Below are 22,969 nucleotides of genomic sequence, written 5' to 3' on the forward strand. Positions count from 1 at the left end.
GTGGCATCTTCCCCAGTGTTCATTTTGAACATCACTGCCTTATTTTACCACTGAACTGCAGTAGACCAGCCTTGTCTATTTGAATCTAGAGCCCCAAAGAAAGCTCTCTCTTTGTCTGTATTATGGTCATCTTTGACCTCCTGAAGAACAGTTTTTGAGTGTCAAATGCGTTTATAGTGGTCAACTCCATTGCATTGGTGACATTTCACTTCTTTTGCCGAACAGAGCTCTTTGATATGGAATGGAGACTTGCTGCATCTCCTGCTGTTGGGCATTTTATCTGCTTTGTTTCACTTGTCCGTTTTGTTTAAGCTGTGTTCTGCTGTCACCTCTTTCTGTGATCTTTATGACTGCACCTTGTTCGCTCTCATATATCGCATTTCGCTTTCCTGGGAAATATTCTTTGGATTTGTCCTGCACTGTTTTGTACTACTTTTCCTGAGCATCTGTTAGTCTTTGGCTCCAAAGGTATTCATAGCCAAAGGGTGGTAGTGGGGACGAGCTCCCACTGCTGAACAAATGCTTTTCATGGCGTGCATCTCAAACAGCCTCTGACAACCAAGTCCAACTTCTGGCCTTCACGTGTGGCATAGTTCTTATGCCCGGAGGAGCTGTTCTCACTGACAGGAGAAGGGGCAAAGGTGGACCACTGGTGCCTTAAAACCAGTTGCTCCGGGCAGATGGGGCTCGTTAACTGCAGATGGTAGCTCATCTAGGAGAGGGAAAACTCCGATTTCAAACCTCCGCTGCCTTGCGGCTATACCCACTCACGGGAAAGGCTTTGGGAGTAAACCCTGAGGAAAAATCCGGAATCGGAGTCCAGAAGGCGGCTGACTGCTGTACCCAGCACCGGCACAGCAACCCCTGCGATGCTGCTGGCACCAAACTGTATCGACTTTCGTCGTTCCTTTGGACCTGTCGTCAGCATGGAGAGGGGGGTCCCACTGCACGGGCAACAGATGGATCTCCATATCAACTCAGCCCTGGCTTGCGCCCTGGAGAAGCCACTCCTGGTGACTACCAGAGGTGCAGTACCCATGGTCGACCACGACTGACGGAGGCCACACATGTCAGTCCTAATCCACCCATGATGTCATCTGCTTTGTAATCCCTGCAGTATATCAGTGTGCTTACTTGATGCTCTTCTGAAACCTGAGTGAGATTGCTTGCAACCCTAAATCTCTCAAAGTCTCTGAGGCATCTCTCAATGTCCCCTGGTTTAGAGAAATCAAATGTCTTGGGGATTTTATTAGGTAAGTAGCTGTAGGCACTGAAGGTATTTGCTCCATTTTCCTGTTTGTTTGTTTAGTATTTTATTTACTTGGATTATAAAAGTCTTTTGCTCTGTCTTCTTGAGAGTTTGACTGACTGCTCTGCTGTGTCAGTGTCTCTGTGCACTTCCCCAGGCTAGTGACCCACAGATTATTACAATTATTACACTTTTTGGTGCAGCTCTTAGATAATGCCCAGCAAAGCTGACCAGGTCTCACGTATGTACATTTAGCAATTAGCATAGTCAGTCCAGACTGATAAGTCCTTGGACACCTCCCACAGATATATGCAAACAAGAACAGACTTGAAAAGGGATCTAGTGCTTTCCTGGCTTATATGACGAATGGTCTCTACTTGGGTTTTCAGCCAAGTGCACGTATCAATTATAACTGACACTTCAATGACATACTCTGCTATCTTCATCAGGGATGATGACTGGTCATGTCTAATCCGGTGGTAATTATACCCCTGTAGTCTATCCCTCCTGATTCTCTTCATCCAATCAGGTTTCAGTTCTCCCATGTTGTTTACAATCAAACTCCAGTTCTTACTTAGAGCAAGGCCTTCATCTTTGTTAAAATTCTTTTTCTCTAGTTTTATTTCAAAGGCTTCCTTTACCAGGTGGCCCCAAAAGTCATTGGTGCAGCACTGAGCGTCATAGGAAGTCATTGCAACACTGAGCGTCATAGGAAGTCATTCCTGCCTGTGGCCATCAAACTTTACAACTCCTCCCTCGGAGTGTCAGACACCCTGAGCCAATAGGCTGATCCTGGACTTATTTCCACTTGAAATAATTTACTTATTATTATTTAATTATTTATGGTTTTGTATTGCTATGTTTCTACACTATTCTCGGTTGGTGCGACTGTAATGAAACCCAATTTCCCTCGGGATCAATAAATTATGTCTGTCTGTGTCTGTTGGTAGTTTTGTGCTGACGAAGGCCATTGTGAATGTAATGTTCTGCTACCGCCTATTTCTCCGGGTAACCCAAATGGATACACCTCCTGAGCTCCTTGATGCGGGTTTCCACTGTGCGTCCTACAGAATGGCTACAAGGTGGCCAATATACGCCTCCCCGCATTCACAGGGAATCCTGTCAATGCTAGTTGAACTTAGTCCCAGGTCAACTTTGACCCACCTGATTTAAGCTTGCTTATGGGTTTGTGGATGGTATTAATCTGGTATGTCTTCAGGATCCTGGCCATCCTTCCAGAAATTGTGGAAATATAAGGAAGGCAGGCAGTAGTGACAGGTTCTTCCTCAATGTTAGTTTACTGTCAGCCTGTTTAAAGGCCCGATTGATTTCCTTCACCTTGTAGCCATTCTGTAGGAACATCGTACATAATGGTCTTACTTCCTCAGGGAAACTCTTCCGGTCAGAAATAGCTTTCACATATTTAATCATAGTAGAAAGAACTGCTCTACTTGGGAGGTGTGATGGTGAGAAGTCAACCTCTTCTGACACCATGCTGTGCTTGAATTGAGGGAGAGTTCAGAAAGAGTGAGACACCTGGACGGTGGCATGCAGGCTGTAAAACTGAACGACACTGCTTGTACAGTATGTGAACTCCTCCCATGTAAGAGTAGCTTGCTGAGTGGTATAGGATTAACCCATTAACTACCATGCATACGGTAACACACTCAAAAAGCTGGAGGAACCTAGCAGGTCAGGCTGTGTCTGTGGCAATGAATAAGCAGTCGATGTTTTGGGCTGATAAATTTGAGTACCGAATTGGATACCTCAGGAAGCTACCATGTGATATTTGTGCAGCTCATTTAAAGTAAACACGAAAGAAGACTCACTTTCTCAGCTCTCTTGTTTTCCTTTGAGTTAGTTCAATGTTTTAGAAACATAGAAACATGGAAAACCTACAACACAATACAGGCCCTTCAGCCCACAAAGCTGTGCTGAACATGTCCTTACCTCAGAAACTACCTACGGTTACTCAAATATACCCTATTTTTCTAAGCTCCATGTACCTATCCAGGAGTCTCTTAAAAGACCCTATCATATCCGCCTCCACCACCATCGCCGGGAGCCCATCCCACACACTCACCACTCTCTGCATAAAAAAAAACTCACCCCTGACATCTCCTCTGTACCTACTTCCAAGTTTTGGAGTTACAAAACAGTGGTCCCAGCAGCCAAGAAGAGTGGATCTGTCAGGATCTGTGGTGATTTTAGGGTCACTATCAATCTTGTACTGTAAATAGGTCAATACCCTCTGCACAGGATAGAGGATACTTTTGCAAACCTTACTGGAGAAAAATACTTCAGTAACGTGAACTTAGGTGAGGCCTACCTACAGGTAGAAATGAAAGAAGGCTCCAAAGTGTGTCTCACCATGAACAGACACAAAGGGGTTTATCACTATAACAGGTATACTTCTGAAGTAGCATCTGCACCTGCACTCTGGCAGAAAGCTATGGACCAAGTACTACAAGGCTGCCCAGGTACTCAGTGTTACCCAGATGACATCATTGTTACCAGTGATGATGACATGGACCATCTCCAAAACCTCAAGGCAATGTTAAAAAAATTAGATTATGGGCTCAGAGCACTATGTGGCAAATGTGAATTCTTTAACCAAGTATCACTGTTCTCACATAATTAATGCACAAGGATTACATAGGTGTGCTGAGTAAGTTCAAGCAGTAGTGGATGCTCAAGATGTGACACAGCTATGGTTCTTTTTAGGATTTGTCAATTACTATAATAGGTTCCTGCCAAATCTAGCCCCTTGAACTCATTACTGCAGATCATAAAGAAATGGCAATAGACAAAACAGTGTGAGGTGGCTTTCAAAAAGTCAAAAGAAATGGTGATGCCAGACACTGTTACCGCTTGTTATGATCCACATTGTCAAGTGAAGCTTGACCATAATGCCTCCCCTTATGGTACAGGTGCATGTTATATGTTATGAGGCATGGAACTGAATGGCCCATAACCTTTGCAGCATGTTTCCTTACTGCTGCCGAGAAGTAAAATTACACACAGATTGGCAGACGGATCTTGAGTCTGGTTTGGGGTGTAAAACATTTCAATAAGTATTTGCATTTTTACCCTAACATTCTGATCTTCAACCACTAGCATTAATCCACGGAAGGGTGTTCTGATTCTTGGAGGACACCATCACAAGATCAAATTCAAGAGGACAACTAATGATGGAAATACTAATGGATTGTCCTGTTTGTCCTTGGAAAATGAAATAACTGCAAAATTTACAAAAGAAGACATTCCCCCTGATGATTCTCCCTAATGCAAATGGGAACTCTCCTGATTATGGCGGATGTGATCCAAAGGGAAGTGAGCAAAGGCCCTGTACTGTCTCAGGTCTACATAGGAACACAAAATGACTGGGAAATGCAGCAGAAATTTCAATTCCCCCATTTTTACCAGTGCTGGGATGAACTTGCCCTTGATGTGGGTTGCCTTATGTGGGAACTAAGAGTTGTACCATCCAAGCTGAGAGATAAAGTGATGGAGGAGCTACATGCCAGCATTCTAGATGTGGTGAAAATGAACAGGTGATTAAAGCTCTGTCTGCTGGCCTGGGATAGATCAGCAGATCGAGCAGCTTGCACTGTTCACGATGCCAACGCATTCAGAAAATACTGAGAGCAGCATTTCTCCATCCCTGGGAATGGCCTGCATTGCCCGGGCAGAGGATTCATGTGGATTTTGCTGAATCACCCATGGGCACATATTTCTTGGTAGTAGTAGGAGCAGCTACAAAGTGGCCAGACATGTTTCCAATAGCCTCCACTACAGCCTCACACACCACTGATGTGTTGAGAAGTGTCTTCTCAAGAAGCAATGCTCCAGAACATTTAGCCAGTGACAATGGAACTGTGATGACAGGCCAAGGCGATAATTGTGAGGACTCAAGTTCTGGAGTATCTGAGACTGATATCAAAACATGATAATTGGGACTGAGATGAGAACAGGATTCTTGTCTAGATGCTAGATGAGAACATGATGAGACTAGATAAAAATCGAAATAAGCCATAAATCCTAAACACATTCGCAGACTAAACTGACATTGAGCTGATGATTGAGCACCAGTTCAGGTGCTCTTTAAATATCCAAATCTTGGCACCAAAACATGACCACCACTTAGCAAAGCAGGCCAGAACCTGATTACTTGGGTGATGTTGATGGTAATTATGGATCATTGCTGGATCCAGGATGTCCCTTTCTGGAACCCATCAATGTTCTTCGGGTCCAAACACTGCCCAGTCAACGGGGATGGACTGCTGAGCACCTTGAACAGTTCATGAATCCAGAAGTTTCTTTACAGTGAAGACCTGTTGCCCATTAACAAATCTGAGTGGTGGCAAGGTTGATGGTGGTAGGGCTAAAGGACTGGGTATCCACAGGTTTCAACTTGGTTACACGGAAGGTGGGTGTAAGCTTAAGGGTCTTGGGGTGCTGCAAAATACAAACTACCAGGTTCACTTTCTTAAGGAACTTAAATGTCACAATGAATTTGGGCGCCAATTTTCTTGGCTCCACATGGAGAGGGAAATCTTCAGTTGACAACCAAACTTTCTGCTCAAGCTGCAAAGCTAGTACCTGTCTTCTCTTACAGTTGGGCTTCATTTCGGCTTCACGGGTAGAGGCCATAGTCCATTTCTCCTTACAGTGCTTTACAAGATCCTCGGCAACAGGAATCCCAGCCTTGGCCTCCTGCTTGGGGAACAGTGGTGGAGAATACCCAAATTGACACTCAAATGGGGACATCATGTGCGCAGATGTGTGTTGTGGGTAATCTCTGCCCACTTCAAATGATCGCACCACTCATTTGGTCTTTCTGAGGCCAGGCATCTCAGAGTCCATGTGCTCTGTCTGACTGTTGAACTGCTGGTGAAATCCAGATGGTCTTCCCCTTAGAGATGTGTACCTATGGTCTGTCTGGAACAGGTTGATGAGCCCCTGAGGTTGTGTGTGGGGCTCCTTGTTCTGGATGCACACTTTGCATTCTTGTACATATTGCTGGAATTCTTAACCATCCCAGGCCACCGGTATCTCCTCTTAATGAACTCAAGGGTTCTGGCAACCCTTGTGTGAGTGGTCATTCTAGATGTGTGTCCCCATTGAAGAACCTTAGACCTGGTGGAACTTGGAACAAATAGACATTTGGAGGATTATTCTTGGGAATCTCCAGTTGTGCCTGAGCCTTGTGAACAACCACATCATTTCCCCAAAACATGGGCGCTGTCACCTTAGTTTGGGGCAAAATAGTGCTAGGCTACTCTTTTTCGAGTTTGTCGAACTGATGAGTCAAGTCATCTGGTTTTCGATTCTTTGACTCTTGTCAATAGGTCAAAACAAAATTGAACAGTTAAAGAAAAGAAACCACTTGCCCTGCCTGGAATTCAGTTTTTTGGCCTCCAGAATATAAGCCATGTTTTTGTGATCTGTCCACACAATAAAAGGGTTCTTGGCACCCTTAAGCCAGTGACACCACTCCTCCTGAGCCTACTTGACTGCGAGCACCTCCCTATTTCTAAGTTCATAGTTCACCTCTGCTAGGGATAGATGCCTGGAGAAGAACACACAGCTGATTGTCTGAGGGTATCTGTTGAGAATACTGCACCCACTCCAACATCCGAGGCATCCCCTTCCATGATGAATGGAAGGTCTGGGTTAGGCAAGACCAAAATGGGAGCTGCCGTGAACCACTGTCTGAGTTCTACAAAAGTAGCCTCCTCTTCATGGAAAGCCATAGACCTCTTTTAATACCATCCGCAGAGCCACCACTGAGCTGAAGTTCCTGCTGAATTTTCTGTAAAAGCTGGCAAATCCCAGATATCATTGGACTTGTTTCACACTGGATGGTTGTGATTGCCAATCTGATTGCCTGTTTCTTGTAGGGTTCATATTGAGATTATCATTAGAGATGATAAAACCCAAAAATGAAACTGTGGTCACATGCAATTGGGAATTTTCAAACTTGACATAAAATCCAGGATCTGGAAGCCTCTTTAAGATATCTCTGACATGAGTGACATGCTCCTCCATGGACTTTGAGAAAATTACCATGTCGTCCAAATAGACAAAGACATACTTATGGAGAGTATCCTGAAGCACATTGTTTATGAAGGCCTGGAAAACCACTGGCATGTTAGCAAGGCCAAAGGGCATGACCATGCACTCATAGTGCCCTGATGGTGTATTGAATGCATTCGTCCATTTATCACCCTCCTTTATGTAGACCAGATTGTATGCACCTGCAAGTCTTGCTTCGAGAATAATCTTGCCCCTTAGAGTATCTCAAAGGCATTGTTCATGAATGGAAAGGGGTAATGATTCTTCACTGTTATGTGATTCGGTCCTCTATAATCAATGAATGGCCACAGGCTTCCATTCATTTTTTGTAGGAAGAAGAAGCCTGTGCCGGCTGCTGAGGTGAAGAGCTGAATGAATCCCATTGCAAGTGCCTCTTCTATGTACTCCTCCATAGCATGTCTCTCCAGGCCAAAGAACGCGTACAACTGACCACTTAGAGGACAAGTACCAGGGCAGTAGTTCTGTTGCACAGTTGTAGGGTTGGTCCAGTGGAAGAGTCGAGGCCTTTCCTTTGCTGAGAACTTCTTTCAAATCCTTGTAGACAGAGGGAATTTTGACTGGGTTGGGTGTTGTAACTAACCCCTGAGAACAACTCCTAAGGCTCCTTAGGTGCCAGCAGTCATTTGGCAGACCTCAGAGTCTCCTCCATAGGTTCACTATAATCCTTTGTCAAAATAGAGTCCAAATTGGAGTCCTTAACCACCTCCAGAGACTTGATGTAATCAGAGCCCAAGTCATCATCCGTATCCTTGGATAACAGCAACAAGGCATTACAAATAGTTTTTGTCCTCCTGGGACTAGGTTCTGAAGATCTACATTTAAGAGCCTTTCCCTTAGATGGGACCAGGTGACTGGTTCCCTCAGGCTTGGCTGATAGGGCTTCAAAATTCTTGGGCACCTCCTTGGTGGGCTTTTCAGCTTATTCCTGAACCACAGACCCTTTCTCTCCAGTTCCAGCATGCCTCTGACTAGTCAGGGTCGGGACTTGCACGGTCCTGTTGACTGGAGCTGGCTCATCCACCTTAGAAGGCATGACTGGGTCTCCTGAAGGCTTCAGGTTATTCCAAGCAAAGGTCTGCCTCCTCAATAGCCGCTGGTCTCGGGAAAGTCTGGGAGTTGGATCATCAAACCAAACACATTTCTTCTCGCCAAAACATGACCATGCACTGATTCTCCCCTCCTCCCAGTTCACAGAAGGGTTATGCTTGGACAGCCATAACTACCCAAGGATCAGAAATACATAAGGGGAAACTATGATATGAAAGCAAATGTCCTCTGCGTCCTCACTCACAAAACCAACGTCTCCTGCAGGATCTTTCGGACCCAAGAGGACTTCTGTCCAGGGTAGTTGTGGTTATGTGCTGGCTCAACTCCTGTAGAGGTATGTTAGCTCGATGGGCTGCTCCCAAGTATGGAAAATTATTAGCTGCCCCAGAGACCACAAAAGTATTCACCTTCACCAGTGCTTTTACCAGGAGACCTGTGTCTTCAGGTCCGGAACCTGTAACGTTGAGTGTAATGGCTGCTATTGTCTCAGTCCTCCCAATACTGCATGGTTGTGGCAGTTTCCCAGTGGCTGCAGCTTTGGACATTCTCGGTGACCTGCTTCCTGCAGTGGTAGTAGCAACCTTGACTCCAATGCCAGGATCTCTCATTGGCGGATAATCTTGTGCTGATTACAGCTGATTTGCATCGGCTCAACCGGGTCTTGGGCTGGTCATTGTCTGAGGTCAGGAAGTGGAACTATGGTATGATGAGGCCAGGATTGGGCTAGCCTGCTTTGACGTCTTGAGGTAGTCCCACTTCCACTCTGCCAGGTGATTATCAAGGCAGATGGACTGATCAATCAGAGCCTCTAAGTCATACTGTATACTGGCAAAGGCACCCTTTAATTTCCTCAGAATCCCTGGCGGTAGAGTGCCCAAGGCCTCCCCATTCCAGCCACACTCCTTGGCCAGGGACCAAACCTCAATTGCATAGTCAGCAGCTCACCAACTACCTTGACAAACCTTCATCAGGTGGGCAAAGTATCTGTTAGCTCTGGAGGGATGATGGGACACCCCTTCATGGTGTTCATAAATTTTTCTAAATCAGAGCAGATCTCTGACCTCTGCTTCCAATGTTGTATAGCAAACTGGAGTTTAAAAACTAATGAGCGCTGTGTGAGGAAGCCGTGCCAAGAATCCGGGTCACTGTTGAACCTCTCCGGGGTTGGAAGATGGACAGACTTCGCAGCATGACTGACAACCTCACGCGAGCGATTCTGGCTTCCTCCTCGCAACAGTTGGCACACAGCAATCTGGAAGTCATGCATCTCCAAGCCCTGTCTGGAGATCTTCTTGCTGTGGCTGGCCACAGCTGACAAGAGACTCCAATACCCCACTGGGTCAATGTTGGTGCAACTGTATTGTGATGAGAGGTGAGGATGGTGAAGATCCAAGTGCTGGAATATCTGAGGCTAGAATTGAGACAAGATTTTGAGAATGAGACGAGTATAGGGTTCTTGACTAGATGCGAGATGAGAGCCTGACGAGACTAGATGAGAATCCAAATGAGACAGTAATCCTAAACACAACTGCAGACTCATCGCAGATGAGCTGATGATTGAGCACCGAACCTGAATCCAGGTGCTCTTTAAATATCCCAATCTTGGCACCAAATCACGGCCACCAATTGGAGCAGGCCAAAATACCGCACCAGCTATCCATACTGCAGAGAATCGGAACGTCTAAATCCGAGAGGCTGATGTGGTCAAGTGTGCGCTGTAACAGTTTGTTGCGGAACAGTTTTCAATCATTCCTGGAAGTAAATGGAATAAGACATATTATATCTGCTACATATCAACCAGCTACAAATGGCTTGGTGGAAAGGTTTGCCCAGAGTCTAAAGAACGCACTGCACGCAATGTCAGCGAAGAGACTACACTGACACTGAATCAGAAGCACACCAATCTCCTCCTGGCATGTCGCAGTGCAGCACACTCCACAACCCACAACTCCCCAGCTGTGCTGTTCCTGGGTTGTCCCTTGCACTCACACTTGGATCTCCTCAAACCCAGTCTCCGGAGGAGTACGCAGGACAAACAGCCGAGACACACTGAGGGCTCTCAAAGAAGGAAGTTCAATGTTTCACTCCTGGACAAGCAGTCTTGGCGCGGGACTACAGAGATAATCAAAAGTGGGTACTTGGAAAGATTAAGTATGGAATGGCACCACTCTTTTATACAATGGAGTTTGTGTCTGATGTCATTTGGAGACGACATGTCGATCAGTTGAGGAGAGCAGACTGAATTGTCAGAGAAGAAAGTTGGCCAGAGCTGTCAGAACCACTTCCTGCAGTCCCAGAGTTAACTCCTACATCCACCATGAAGGAGGCCCTGGAACCTGAGATTGTTTTACAACCGTAAGTCTCACCTGCCCAGCAGAATAACTCCTCCTGTCAGGAAACACATTAGCCCACAAGATTAGAAAATCCTCCACAATGATTAAATCCTTAGGCCTAAATGGGACAATTTAAAATTGACTATGTTGTGGATGTCTATATATATGTGTGTGTATGTATATATATCGAGAGAGAGAGAGAGAGAGAGAGAGAGAGAGAGAGAGAGAGAGAGAGAGAGAGAGAGAGAGAGAGAGAGATGTATTATATATTTGAGTTGAGTTGCATTCTATACTGGAGTTTATAGCTAAGCAGGAAGGAGTGTACTGTATTTAATACTTCAGTAATATCTGAGTAATATTGTAAATATATTGTTTGATTAAGTATTCTCTGTTTGTATACATAATTCATTATGTAAGAAGTACACGAATGGCATACGTTATTATGCCAGCACATTATGTGTGCCGCACCTCACTAAAAGAGAAACTAAGTACACCTGCATCCAGGCCTTTCTTTTCCTTTCAACTAGTTTCTGGAGTTACTAGAACATTGGTGTTTGCAGACAATCTACCTGAGTAGTCAGTATTTCAGAGTGTGTGTGGAAGTGAGTTTCCTCCCACCCCAGTGGATGCTGTCCAACATGCACCAGATAACAAAAGGAAATGACAGCCTTGTCTACATACTGGATCATCCCTGTGTGCTGAGCGCAACAAACAGGGAAACGTGACATCCAAATTTCCTTGAAAGAGTTACTATCAGCACAGTGGGCTGTGACCTGTGTTGTGAATGAGTGTATGGTTTTCTACCCTAAAGTCTTAGATATTCCAGAGCCCTCTGCACACTTTTCAGTATTTATTTTCAGGCATTTTGCTGGTTTTGGCTCACCCCCGAACTGGAGGGGATAATACATAGCAAGAACATTTCCGATGAGCAGATGCCTGCCATTTCCGTCTGTCATCGCAAGCTGAACGGGCTCTCTGTTGGTCTGTCTGTCCATTACAGGGTCCCTAAATTTTGGCGGTGACGGCCAGCGTTGGTCTTTTTCACCGCTTCCAGCATCGAAATACATTGAATATAAACAAAGCGTTTCCGCCCCCTCCCCGCCCGCCCCGATTTCTTTTCCTTCTTCGATTGTGAACACAGTTTTATTTACATATTGCATCCCGCTTAATTAATTTACACTTTTAAATAATAAAAAAGAAAAGAGAAATGACCCACGTGGGTTTTGGTGAGATTTTTAAAGGTATTCAGTGTCTACGATCATCGAGACTCAAAGGGTTAATATGCGTTTTCCAATGCTTTGTATTTGGGGGAGGTAGAAGGCGGGTACTGTAAAGGTGGATTAATTTTAGCCTGGAGAGTGCTCACTGAGTCTGGTGTTCTGCTTTTAGTGTTTCAGTGGCATGATTTTATTATCAGAGACTATATGGGAAAGACAAAAGCGATTGTTTTATTTGGTTTGTTTTGATTTTATTCCCAGAGCGAGGGAGACGAGCAGAGAGCGAGAGGCTGGTACTGGGAAGTTTAAGGCCAGCGGAGAGTGAGCGAGCACCGAGCCCCCACGTGTTGCGTGCTTACTAAAGCTACAGGTTGGCTACCTGTGAGTTTGTGCTGCTTCCTGGTGGAGCTCCAGCTCTGATAGGTCTGTGCAAGGGACTCTCGGAGCACCAACTCCGCCCTATCTCGGGCTCCACTTTATTAAGGAGGCGCAAACCGGCAAGAGGATAGAAGGGGAAAGGCAGTGTGTGTTGATTGTTAGTGTGCTGTACCCTGACAGACTGGTGTGAGGTGCCCTTTAAGGGCTTGGCTCACCTGGTGTCTTTTGCTACAGCTGTCACAGTTTTCCCTCAGGGTCTGGGTCGGGGGCGCGATGTTGGACCCGTCCTCTAGCGAAGAGGAGTCGGATGACTTGGTGGCGGGAGATCTCTCCAAGGAGCCGTCGCTGGCCGGAGGGAGCGGTGGAGGCGGCGGCGGCGGTGGCAGTAGCAATGCCAGCGGACTCTCGTTGCCCCCGAGCCGGGGCAGTGACTCGGGCCGCTCCGGCAGCGCCCGCTCGGTCAGTCCCAGCCCGTCGCTGGCCAGCGAGAAAGAGAAGGAGGAGCAGGAGAGGCTCCAGCGGGAGAAGGAGGAAGACGCCAAGAAGAGGAAGGCGCTGCAGCTCTATGTTTTTCTGCTGAGATGTATCGCGTACCCTTTCAATGCCAAGCAGCCCACCGACATGGCCAGGAGGCAGCAGAAGGTGAGTGTGCCGGGCTCCCTCTCCCCCTCCCCTCCGCTCCACTTCCCCTCCAGCCCAGCGAGCTGCCTCCTGTTGGATCCGGGGTAACAGGTGCTGCAGCTGATCAATACAAAGTCTCCAAAATACTTGCAGGCATCAACAATGGAACAATTAAAATTTCAAAAATAAAGTTGGCTGCGCTTGTCGTCTGAGTACTGTCCCCTGTGCTGTAGGATTTCTGCAGGGTTAATCTAATCAAAGACCGACGCTGAACAAATACTGGGAAGGACGTGTGAAGTGGCAGGCTGTGGAGAGAAGCCGGGTTAATGCTTCAGGTTAGCAATATCGTCGGAACTAGTCATTGACAAGAGAAACAAGGCTTATCAGTGATCTATTCGGAGTAAAGGTCATTGACTCCAAACGTGAGCCCTGTTTCTTTCTCAGTCACTTGCTGAATGAGGTTTCAGCAGAACGTGGCTTCGGCTGACAGGACTTACCTGCTTTTGAGATCTTGTGATAAACATCACTTTCCAACTTGAACTGCACTGTTTCCTGTCAACTGAGAACTATAGCATGGCACAGCATAGAGAGAAGCTCTGCATCCTGTCCCTGACAGCTGTTTAGAAAAGCTATTCAACAAACCGTACAATCTTTCCTTTTCAGTCTTGTATTATTAATCCTCTGAAATATTTATCAGTTCCTCTTCGTTTTGGAAGTACAATTGAATCTGCTTCTGAAATCCTTTCTAAATCTTGTCAGGCAGTACACTTTGGTTTATCATAAGTTGCCCTATAATTTTTCCTCTCTTTGCCTCTGATTCACTTACCAATTGTCTTCAGCCTGTCGTGTCTCTGCCGACACTCCTCCTGGAAACATGATTTGTTCTATTGAAAATCCCTTATAGCTTTATCAAATATACTAATGAGATCTTCTCTTGGAAAGACAGAAACCTCCTGTCCAATCTCTTCACGTAACTCGAGTCCTGCTCCCTCGGTATCAAAGTAGTAATTCTATTCTGAAAACAAAATCTTGTTTTATTAGCATTAACCCTATTTTACCCTCCTACCTGGTGCTGTTTGATCAGCCTGATATTTATGGTACTTTCTATTTTCATTCAGACTTGTAGCATATATAGTTTTGTTTTACAATAGTAACTCTTTTGTACATCTCTATGGCCCTTTATGTTTAAAGTATAGTATGAAGAATTTAACACTATTCTTGAGGCTATTTCATGGTTTGGTATAACTTTATTTGTTTTCATCCCTCTAGTGATAATGCTGCCTCACAGAAACAGTTGTATAGCAAGAGAACAGGCCCTTTGCTCCAACTCAACCATGCTGATTCAAATGCCTTCCTGAACTAGTCCTATTTGCCTGATATCCCTTTAAAATTGTCCCAATGTGCTGTGCTGCCCAGCAACCCACTTATTTAATGCTAGGCTGATCACAGGGCGAACATACCAATTAACATGCTAACTGGTACGTCTTTGGACTGTGGTAGGAAACCGGAGCACCTGGAGGAAAACAAAGCAGTCACAGGGAGAACATAAAGCTCCTTACAGATGGTGCTGGAATTGAACTCTGATCTCCGAAGCCCCGAGCTGTAACAGCATCATGTTAACGGCTACACTATCATGGCACACCCCAAAACAGCTATAACCTGACATCCCACTCCTGTACTCGGTGTCCTGACGGATGAAGGCAAGCTTGCCATCTGCTGCCTTCATCGCCCTATCTATCTGTGTTGCTGCTTTCCGGGATCTGTGCTTGTATTCCCAGGTCCTTTTCTTCAACAACACTTCCCAGGGCTCTGCCATACATCGTGTATGTCTTGGCTTGATTTAACTTCCTAAAGTGAAGCTCTTCACACTTCTGTGAATTAAATTCCATCTGCCATTGCTTCTGTTTGCTCACTTTCCCAGTTTATCTCGATCCAACGGGCCAGCGTTTGGGTAGCTACTCATTGTATTGCATTGCTGTGAACCAATTAAACCAGGCAGATCCACAGGACTAAGAAAACCCTTGTGATTGCAAACCAGAGTGCCACCAAGTCTTCCACTGAGCTTTGGAGCATGAAAGGGGATCATTTGGTCCAATGCCAGTACTTGAAAGAACAATCTAGATAGTTAAATTCTTCCATTCTTCTTTGCCCTGCATTATTGTAATTGGCATTCTGTGAAATTGACAGTTAAGTGTGTCCTACAACCTTTTTAGATGTTACAGTCTGGTGTGCACTAATTCTGTGTGCATGAAATTGTTCCTTATTGTAGCTCGGAAAATATTGCACCCCCCCCCCCCCCCAAATTATCATGGTATTTAGTTTCTATTCAAGTTGCTATTTTCTTTTAAAAAACACTCAATCCATAGTAAAATGTTTGCTCTCAGTTGTTTTCAGTGTAACTTCTGCACTCCATGTTAACACCACTTTCAGAAAGAAAACTCCACTCCAAGGATTATCTTTAAACGCAGCAATATTTTAAACTCATTAACATCAAAGTGAAGAGGTGGAGAAAGGCTGCCTGTCATATCACTTTTAATCCTCTGTTCCTTGTTGAGCAGTGTCACTTCTCCATAAAGCAGCTCCAGATGTGGTGTTTGTTGTCGTCTATTAAATTTGTGATGAAGGGCTCCCACTATTCACCAATTTGCCCTCCTGTAAATGACCTGAATTAATGAGACGCAATGTGCTCACAGTCACATTTGACATGACACTGAATGATGTCTGGAAAATACAGTCTGGTTAAGTGAAGCTGTAATTTTAGCCCACACACAGTTGTCATGATGATATCAGTATATTTTTCTTTTGGTGAAGTTTTGATGTTGAAATGACAAGTTTACCCTCTTAATATCAATGTCGTTTGAATGCTTTTTATCAGTTGCTATATGCTTGTTGCAACAAAGCTTTATAAGAATTGAAGCACCATATCAGTTAAAGTACAGTGTATTTATTTAGCTGATATGAGACCTGTAACTGCAGGCCTGCCAAAATTAAGTAAGCAGAGCCCTGGTGATGTTGTTTTGTTGGAGAGGGAACTCTATCACTGAGTAACTGCTTCTGTTAATTTTCTCACCCGTATGGTTATATTAATATTGTACCCGCTTACTGATTGCAATGACCAGATTCTTATTAATATGTTGCATCAGCCTATTTTAGTAAGTTTAAGTTTAGGATAACTTTAAATTAACAGCCTTGTACTTGGGTATCTATTGTGGGGGGGGGGGGTTATGTATGCATTGGATGCAATTCATATACTTGTGATTAATATTCAGCTCAATTTATGAAAACTGTAAATGAAGTGTAATTGTGTATCTTTGGTTACTCAAACGTGCCAGTTCTGTGTCTATCTGCACCAGTTTATTGCCACTGAGATATTTGCTCAGCGAGGTTTGCCTGCGTGATTCCCAGCTGTCTTCACAGAAGGAACCATTGCAAGTCACGTGTATTGACTTTATACCTCTCCACTAAGAGCAAATACTTTTTTCAGCTGTTTGCATTTTAACATTTATTCAAAGGAGAGAGACAACTTCTAGTTGACCAGCACTAATTTGATTCCAGGATGTAATGGCTTGTCATATGAAAAGCATTTGATAGCTCTCGGCCTGTAGTCACTAGAATTCAGAAAAATGAGGGGTGACCTAATTGAAACCTATCGAATGTTGAAAGACTTCGATAGAGTGGATGTGCAGAGGCTGTTTCCTATGATGCGAGGGTCTAGGACCAGAGGACACAGCATCAGAATAGAGGGTTGTCCTCTATGGAGGTAAGGAGGAATCTCTTTAGTCAGAGTGTTGAATCTATGGAATTCATTGCCACAGGTTGCTGTGGAGGCAGTCATTACATACAATGCCTGAAAAAAAAGTATTCACCCACTTGGACATTTTCCTATTTTGTTTTACAACATTTGAGTCACAGTGGATTTTAAATTGGCTTTTTGACACTGATCAACAGAAAAAGACCCTTTCATGTCAAAGTGAAAAAGATTTGTACAAAGTTATTTAAATTAATTACAAATATAAAAGACAAATTAATTATTCCATAAGTATTCTCCCCCTTCAAGTCAGTATTTAGTAGATGCACCTTTGGCTGCAATTACAGCCTTGAGTCTGTATGGATAGGTCTCTATTGGCTTTGCACATCTGGGCACTGCAGCTTTTCCCCATTCTTCTTTATAAAACTGCTTAAACTCTGTTAGATTGCATGGGGATTATGAGTGAACAGCCCTTTTCAAATCCAGTCACAAATTCTCAGTTGGATTGAGGTCTGGACTCTGACTTGGCCACTCCAGGACATTAGTCATTCCTGTGTAGCTTTGGCTTTATGCTTGGGGTTGTTATCTTGCAGGAAAACGGATCATCTCCCAAGTCACAGTTCTCTTGCAGACTGCATCAGTATTTCCTCCAGGATTTCCCTGTATTTTGCTGCATTAATTTTGCCCTCTACCTTCACAAGCCTGGGGCCTGCTGCAGTGAATCATCCCCACAGCAAGATGCAGCCACCACCAAGCTTCACAGTAGGGATAATGTGTTGTTGATGATGTGCGATTTTTGTTTGGCTTATGCCAAACATGGCATTTAGTCTGATGGCCAAAAACATTCAATTTTGGTTTCATCAGACCATAGAACCTTCTTCCAGCTGACTTCAAAGTCTCCCACAAGGCTTCTGGCAAACACTAGCCAAGATTTCATGAATTTTCTTTTTCAACAGTGGCTTTCTTTTTGCCACTCTTCATAAAGCTGCAACTCTTGAAGCACCCGGGCAACAGTTGTTGTATGCACATTCTCTTCCATCTCAGTGACTGAAGCTTGTAACTCCTCCGGAGTTTTAGAAGTCACTTAACAAGTTAAATGGAAATCTGTTTTTTTGGAGACCTGTGGGCAGTTAAGATGTTTCAATTGATTGCCATAAGAATACACCTGTATCTTGGTGGCCTCTCTCACTAGTCCACTTCTTGCACAGTCACTCGGTTTTTGAGGACACCTGAACAGATTTACAGCTGTGCCTTACTCTTTCCATTTCTTGATGATTGACTTAACTGTACTCCAACGGATACTTAGTAATTTGGAAATTTCCTTGTATCCATATCCTGAACTGTGGTTTTCAATAACTTTTTTGTGGAGTTGCTTAGCGTGTACTTTTGTCTTCATGGTGTAGTTTTTGCCAGGATATTGACTCGCCAGCAGTTGGACTATTCAGATCCAGGTGTATTTTTACCGCAATCAATTGAAACACATTGACTGCACACAGGTCTCCAAAAACAGATCTCCGTTTGACTAGTTATGTGACAGCTAAAGCCAGCTGGCTGCACCAGTGATGATCTGGTGTGTCATATTAAAGGGGATGAATACTTGTGCAAAAAATTATTTTGTGGTCTATATTTCTAACTAATTTAGATCACCAGTTTTGATCTTCTCTGCCATGGAAAAGGGCTATTTATATTTGACCAGTTTAGGCTTCATATCTCGGTTAAATGTATTGTTTTTTCCCCAAAGAGAATCATCCTAGCCTAGCTATAATTTTAACATAACAATAATTCTATAGCTATGGATTTGTGAGGATATTGCTTTCATGAGCTGAGAATTCCTGAGTGGAGTTGGACATTGAAATTATGTGCAATGTTTTGATAGTATGTTGAAAGGAAATTCATTGAATAGTTGAAGTTGACTGAATCCCGTGCTTTGCCCGAAGGAACTTTGCCATAATGTGCTTGGTCTGCAATGTTTTGCCTCTTTGCTCAAATCGTCATCGTCCTTAGTGCAGAGTGTACTTACTGCTAGTCAATAGAAAGTTTCCTTCCGGATGTTTTTGGCAGGTTTAGTCACATTGTTTTCAAAAAGGCAGTCACATTTTGGTTCATTGCTGGAATTGAATTATCTGGGCAACACAGAATGAGCATTAGTAAATGTTTTTTGATAACCTGTCTCTGAAACCTTCCATCACTTGGCCAATAACAAGAAATAATTAGTTGGATTAGATTTATTCTGCCTTTCCCATAAAATCACACACAGAGAATGCACAATACTTTCAGTCGACACCAAGTGTTGTAGTCTTGCCCTGCCCCCATCTTCTTCTCTGCCTTATTTCCATTTCCTTTCCAGTCTTGATGAGGAGTCTCGGCCCAAAACATTAAATCTTTATTCCTTTCCATTGATTTTTGTCTGACCTGCTGAATTCCTCTGGCATTTTAATGTGTTCCACTTGATGTCCAGTATCGGCAGAATCTCTTGAGTTTAGCATTTAATGTCTTCTTATTGCCTTAAAAATGCTGATGGTAAGCCACTTGTTTGTACTGCTGCGTTTCTAGTCATGAACTGCTGCTGTTCTGACATGTTGCCTTTTTCACTTAACTGATGGATCCCCTTGTCCATAGTTGACAGTAGTGTACACTGTGACTACACTGTCTCCCCAGAGAGCCACAAGTCAGTTCCCCTTATCTTCATTTCCATCCTGCTGTATCTACATTCAAAGATCCTCAGTTATGACGCAATTCCACAAACAATGTATCTTGCATGATTATTTTATTTCGGTATCCTTGACTAGCATTTCAGAGATCACTCCACTGTCTCCCCTCGCCCTTTCCCAGAGTGCTTGCTTTGCAAATGTGGAGCTCATTATGCAAGTGTGAAGATTGTTGCTCCTGTTCTCCACCTGTCCTCCTAACCAAGACCCTGACTGAGTTTTCACATGAAGCAGTGACCTGCATTAGGTTCAGTTTAGCGGACTGCATTTGCTTTTTGAAATCCTGCCTCCCCTGCAATGGAGAAAAAAAATAGTGATTGACAAGTGAACTCTGACCATTTGATTTCCTGCTACATTAATGATCCAATCTATTCCCACATTCCATGGGATGCCTTTCAGCTTTTTGGACAAAGTGGAGTTCAGAGAGATTTCGGGTGACAGTTCCGCTCTTCCCATTTGTATGACCACCTTGTGTTTCTTGTCACTTCAATGCCATTTATGCCTTGCATTGTTATTCCCCTTAACTACTTTTACCTGCCCAATTGTAATGTTTCTCTGCAATGTAAAAACTTGCACTGGTGGTGATGTAAACCCTGAAAATTTCCAGCAACCTCGGTAATTTGACATTTCCGAGGTTGGTTTAATTGTAACCTCAATGTTAATGATAGGACACTCTGACTCTACTTGATGTAAATATTTTGTAGTGAGACTTCCTCATGGGGCTGTAATGGTTATTGTCTTGACACTTGTGATGAATGACTGGTGCATGCCACTTCTGAGGACATCCCGGTGTTGCTCATTTATTGTGGCATGAACAGCTCCATTATGTAATGTGCGGCAAGTAGAACTGAACATGTGATCACTGTAAAACGTTCCCACACCAGAGCTGTGCATGGAGGGGACGGGTGCAGATGCTTGGACACTTTCCAGAGCATCTCATGTTATTTTGACTCGGGATTCTGATCACTGATTGTTAACAGCCTAACTCTTCAAGAGAAGTCAATCTGCGGAGCTTTTTCTCCTTGTTTACAGCTAACTTGAGTTTTACAAGGCTTCTTGATGCCTTAGTTGGTTAAATATTGCCTTGAGAGGGCACTCACTAAATTCCCCTCTGGAATCTAGTTCTTTGTTCCACGTATGCACCAAAGCTCTAATGAGGACTGGATTTAAGCAATCCTGAGCTAATAATATTTTCAAATGAATGACAAGGGAGTTGCTGAAAACACTCGAGGTTAAGCTGCCTCCATGTCAAGGACCCTTCATCAGAACTCAGTGAGAAAGTGAGTTTTAGTTGCAAAGAAGGTGAAGGGGGAACAATGAGAATGCTAATCACAGGATGTAGATCAAGGTTGTCAAGATGATGGCACTCCTGTAACTGCTAGTTTTAAAGTAGAAGATTGAAACAAATGTACAAACAAAATCTGTGGAGAAGGGAGAAAAGATAATCATCTAGGTCTTTAGGGATGGAATATGCCAAAGATGCTTGAGCAGTGCAGGGGGTTAAAGATGCAAGGCAATATGGGATAGCGAATTAAAGTGATAAATAACTGGAAGCGGCCAACACTCACTACTTGAGTGGTGGGACCCCCCCCCCCCCCCGATCAACAGGAGATACTAACAACTAGCGAAGTAGTTTCACCACAGTTCACTTGTCTTTAGAGCTGCACATTTAAATTTAAAACTTGGGTTTTCTATCTTATAAAATGTTTCCAAATTACAAATTATTTCTAAAACACAAAGGAGTTCCAAAACAAGGTATAATTCTTATAAGCTATAAATATTTACCAATGAGTTGCAGCGAACAAATTGTCTGAGGAATGAATTCTAGTTCTGCCCTTATTTCCAATTTCTTGATGTTCCTTAACCATTCCTTAGAAGCTTGACTGCTCTCTACACTTTTACTGTTTTCTGCCAGTTGGGTGACTTCACACACATGATGATCTTTCAGATACATTTTTACACAGGTGGTCTAAAAGCTTCTAAGACAGAGAACCCAAACACCCTTAATTATTGCTGTGGTACTGACTTTTTGAGCATTCAAACCTTCCAACTATTAATACATCAACTATTTGATGTGCTAAGTGATTGTATCAATCTGGTCTGTAAGCTTCATTGAACCAAATAACTTGGCTAGCATTGTCTGGTTTGGTACAAGCCTAATTAACATACCGCACTGTTTTACCCTGCCTCTTGAACAGTAAGCCCTGTGCTATGGGTCTGCATCTTGTGCTATATAGGCAGTGCTGTTTGTTTGCAACTACATGGAAATCAGTTTTGAGATCAGACACTAGCCAAGACTCCTCTTGGGGACAGTCTATAACTCCACCAACTGTCCCAGTAAGTTACCAGTGTCAGTAGAATTCTTGATCAAATGCTTAAAGAACACTTCCCCTTGTAGGAGTTTGTTTTTTCTCTGTAGAGTATTCACTTCCTTTATCTTAGGTGTATGTTTCTGAAACTTCAAAGGGTAATTACAATGATAATTTTTCCATAAACACTTGGCAATGAAGTATAATGTACATATTACAGTCAATCTTAAGCCATCTTTAAGATTTCCTTGATCACAAAGTTCTTGCCTTTTCTTTCATGCAAGTTTGGATCACTATCTTTGCCTCTGTTCGTTCATCAGGTCAGTTGGTAATGTCTTTCACTGAATTGAAGATGGCTCATTTCTTTCATGGGTGTTCACATTGTTTTTGATTATAGTGCATGAACTTTTCAGGTTTTCTGAAAATGAGTCTAGTAATCACATTACTGTGTCTTTTGCCTAAGGATTGGTAACCTTGCATTTCAGTTATAGAAAATTGTATTCATCAGTTACATGATTTCACAATATAATAACATACACAGTGAAACCTTTTTATAGAGATAAACTACTTATATTTATGTAGTGACGTAAGGAAAAGTACTGCTCTCCAGCTGGAAGATTCCATCTGCACTTAAATTCTGGGTGACCAACAAAGGTGGCAGAACATAGGAGTTGGTCATGTCCCTGCCATGGGAGTGAATTCCCATTGGTATACTATAGCTTGGCATTGTAATACCAACCACACCATCTGCACAAGTTTCTTTCCATTTTTGGTGATTCCAGACACTTGGTATAATTGTTAATGATTAGGCCTACCTGAGAATCATTGATACATCTTCCTGACATTTGTTTTCCCAGAAAACTTTAAGCAAGTGCTACCCAGTCTGTTTGCCAGATCATGGGATTAACATACCCCTTTGTCATACACTGCATCTCAAGCAGTAAGCTCCATGCTATTGGCTGGTATTCTGTGCTATATTGTCAATGCTGTTGGTTTGTAAAGTTGTCCTTTAACTTCAGACTATCGCTTGCAATTTGCATTAAGAACTCAAGATTGGCTCCTGTTTACAACAAGAGGCTAAACAAGAATATCAGTTGGAAATTTATCTTGATCAAAAAACAATTCTTTGATCTCCAGAAATGTCAGCAGTTATTTAAAAAAAAAACAAACAACTGAATTTGGCAAAAACCTAAGGCCCTGTGACCCTGGACCACAACGTCTGACACCAAATTCCCAGTATAGAGTCACTATTCTGAGATC

The 22,969-nt window shown here is 43.4% G+C and overlaps 2 protein-coding genes across 14 annotated transcripts in view; one reads left to right on the plus strand and one right to left on the minus strand.

The window, feature by feature from the left end:
- The window catches only part of LOC140734030 (uncharacterized), an 80,578-nt gene extending 66,758 nt beyond the window's left edge, over positions 1-13,820 (minus strand). The window contains exons 1-2 of the mRNA XM_073057609.1: positions 13,771-13,820; positions 12,539-12,800 (exon numbers count right to left, since the gene is read on the minus strand). Of these exons, the coding sequence (XP_072913710.1) occupies positions 12,539-12,800; positions 13,771-13,820 (312 nt within the window). The remainder of the gene's footprint in view (positions 1-12,538; positions 12,801-13,770) is intronic.
- Positions 12,344-22,969, plus strand: part of cadps2 (Ca++-dependent secretion activator 2) — a 669,949-nt gene continuing 659,323 nt past the window's right edge. For 7 of the 13 annotated variants that reach the window (XM_073059121.1, XM_073059123.1, XM_073059125.1 and 4 more), the window contains exon 1: positions 12,345-12,965. In XM_073059121.1, coding sequence (XP_072915222.1) covers positions 12,597-12,965 — 369 coding nt within the window. In that variant the 5' untranslated portion in view covers positions 12,345-12,596. Of the gene's footprint in view, positions 12,966-22,969 lie in introns of all 13 variants that reach the window. The other 6 variants (XM_073059128.1, XM_073059130.1, XM_073059134.1 and 3 more) reach the window with 3 other exon arrangements.

The sequence above is a fragment of the Hemitrygon akajei genome, chromosome 10 (genome assembly GCF_048418815.1).
Source record: "Hemitrygon akajei chromosome 10, sHemAka1.3, whole genome shotgun sequence".
NCBI classification, from domain to species: Eukaryota; Metazoa; Chordata; class Chondrichthyes; order Myliobatiformes; family Dasyatidae; genus Hemitrygon; species Hemitrygon akajei.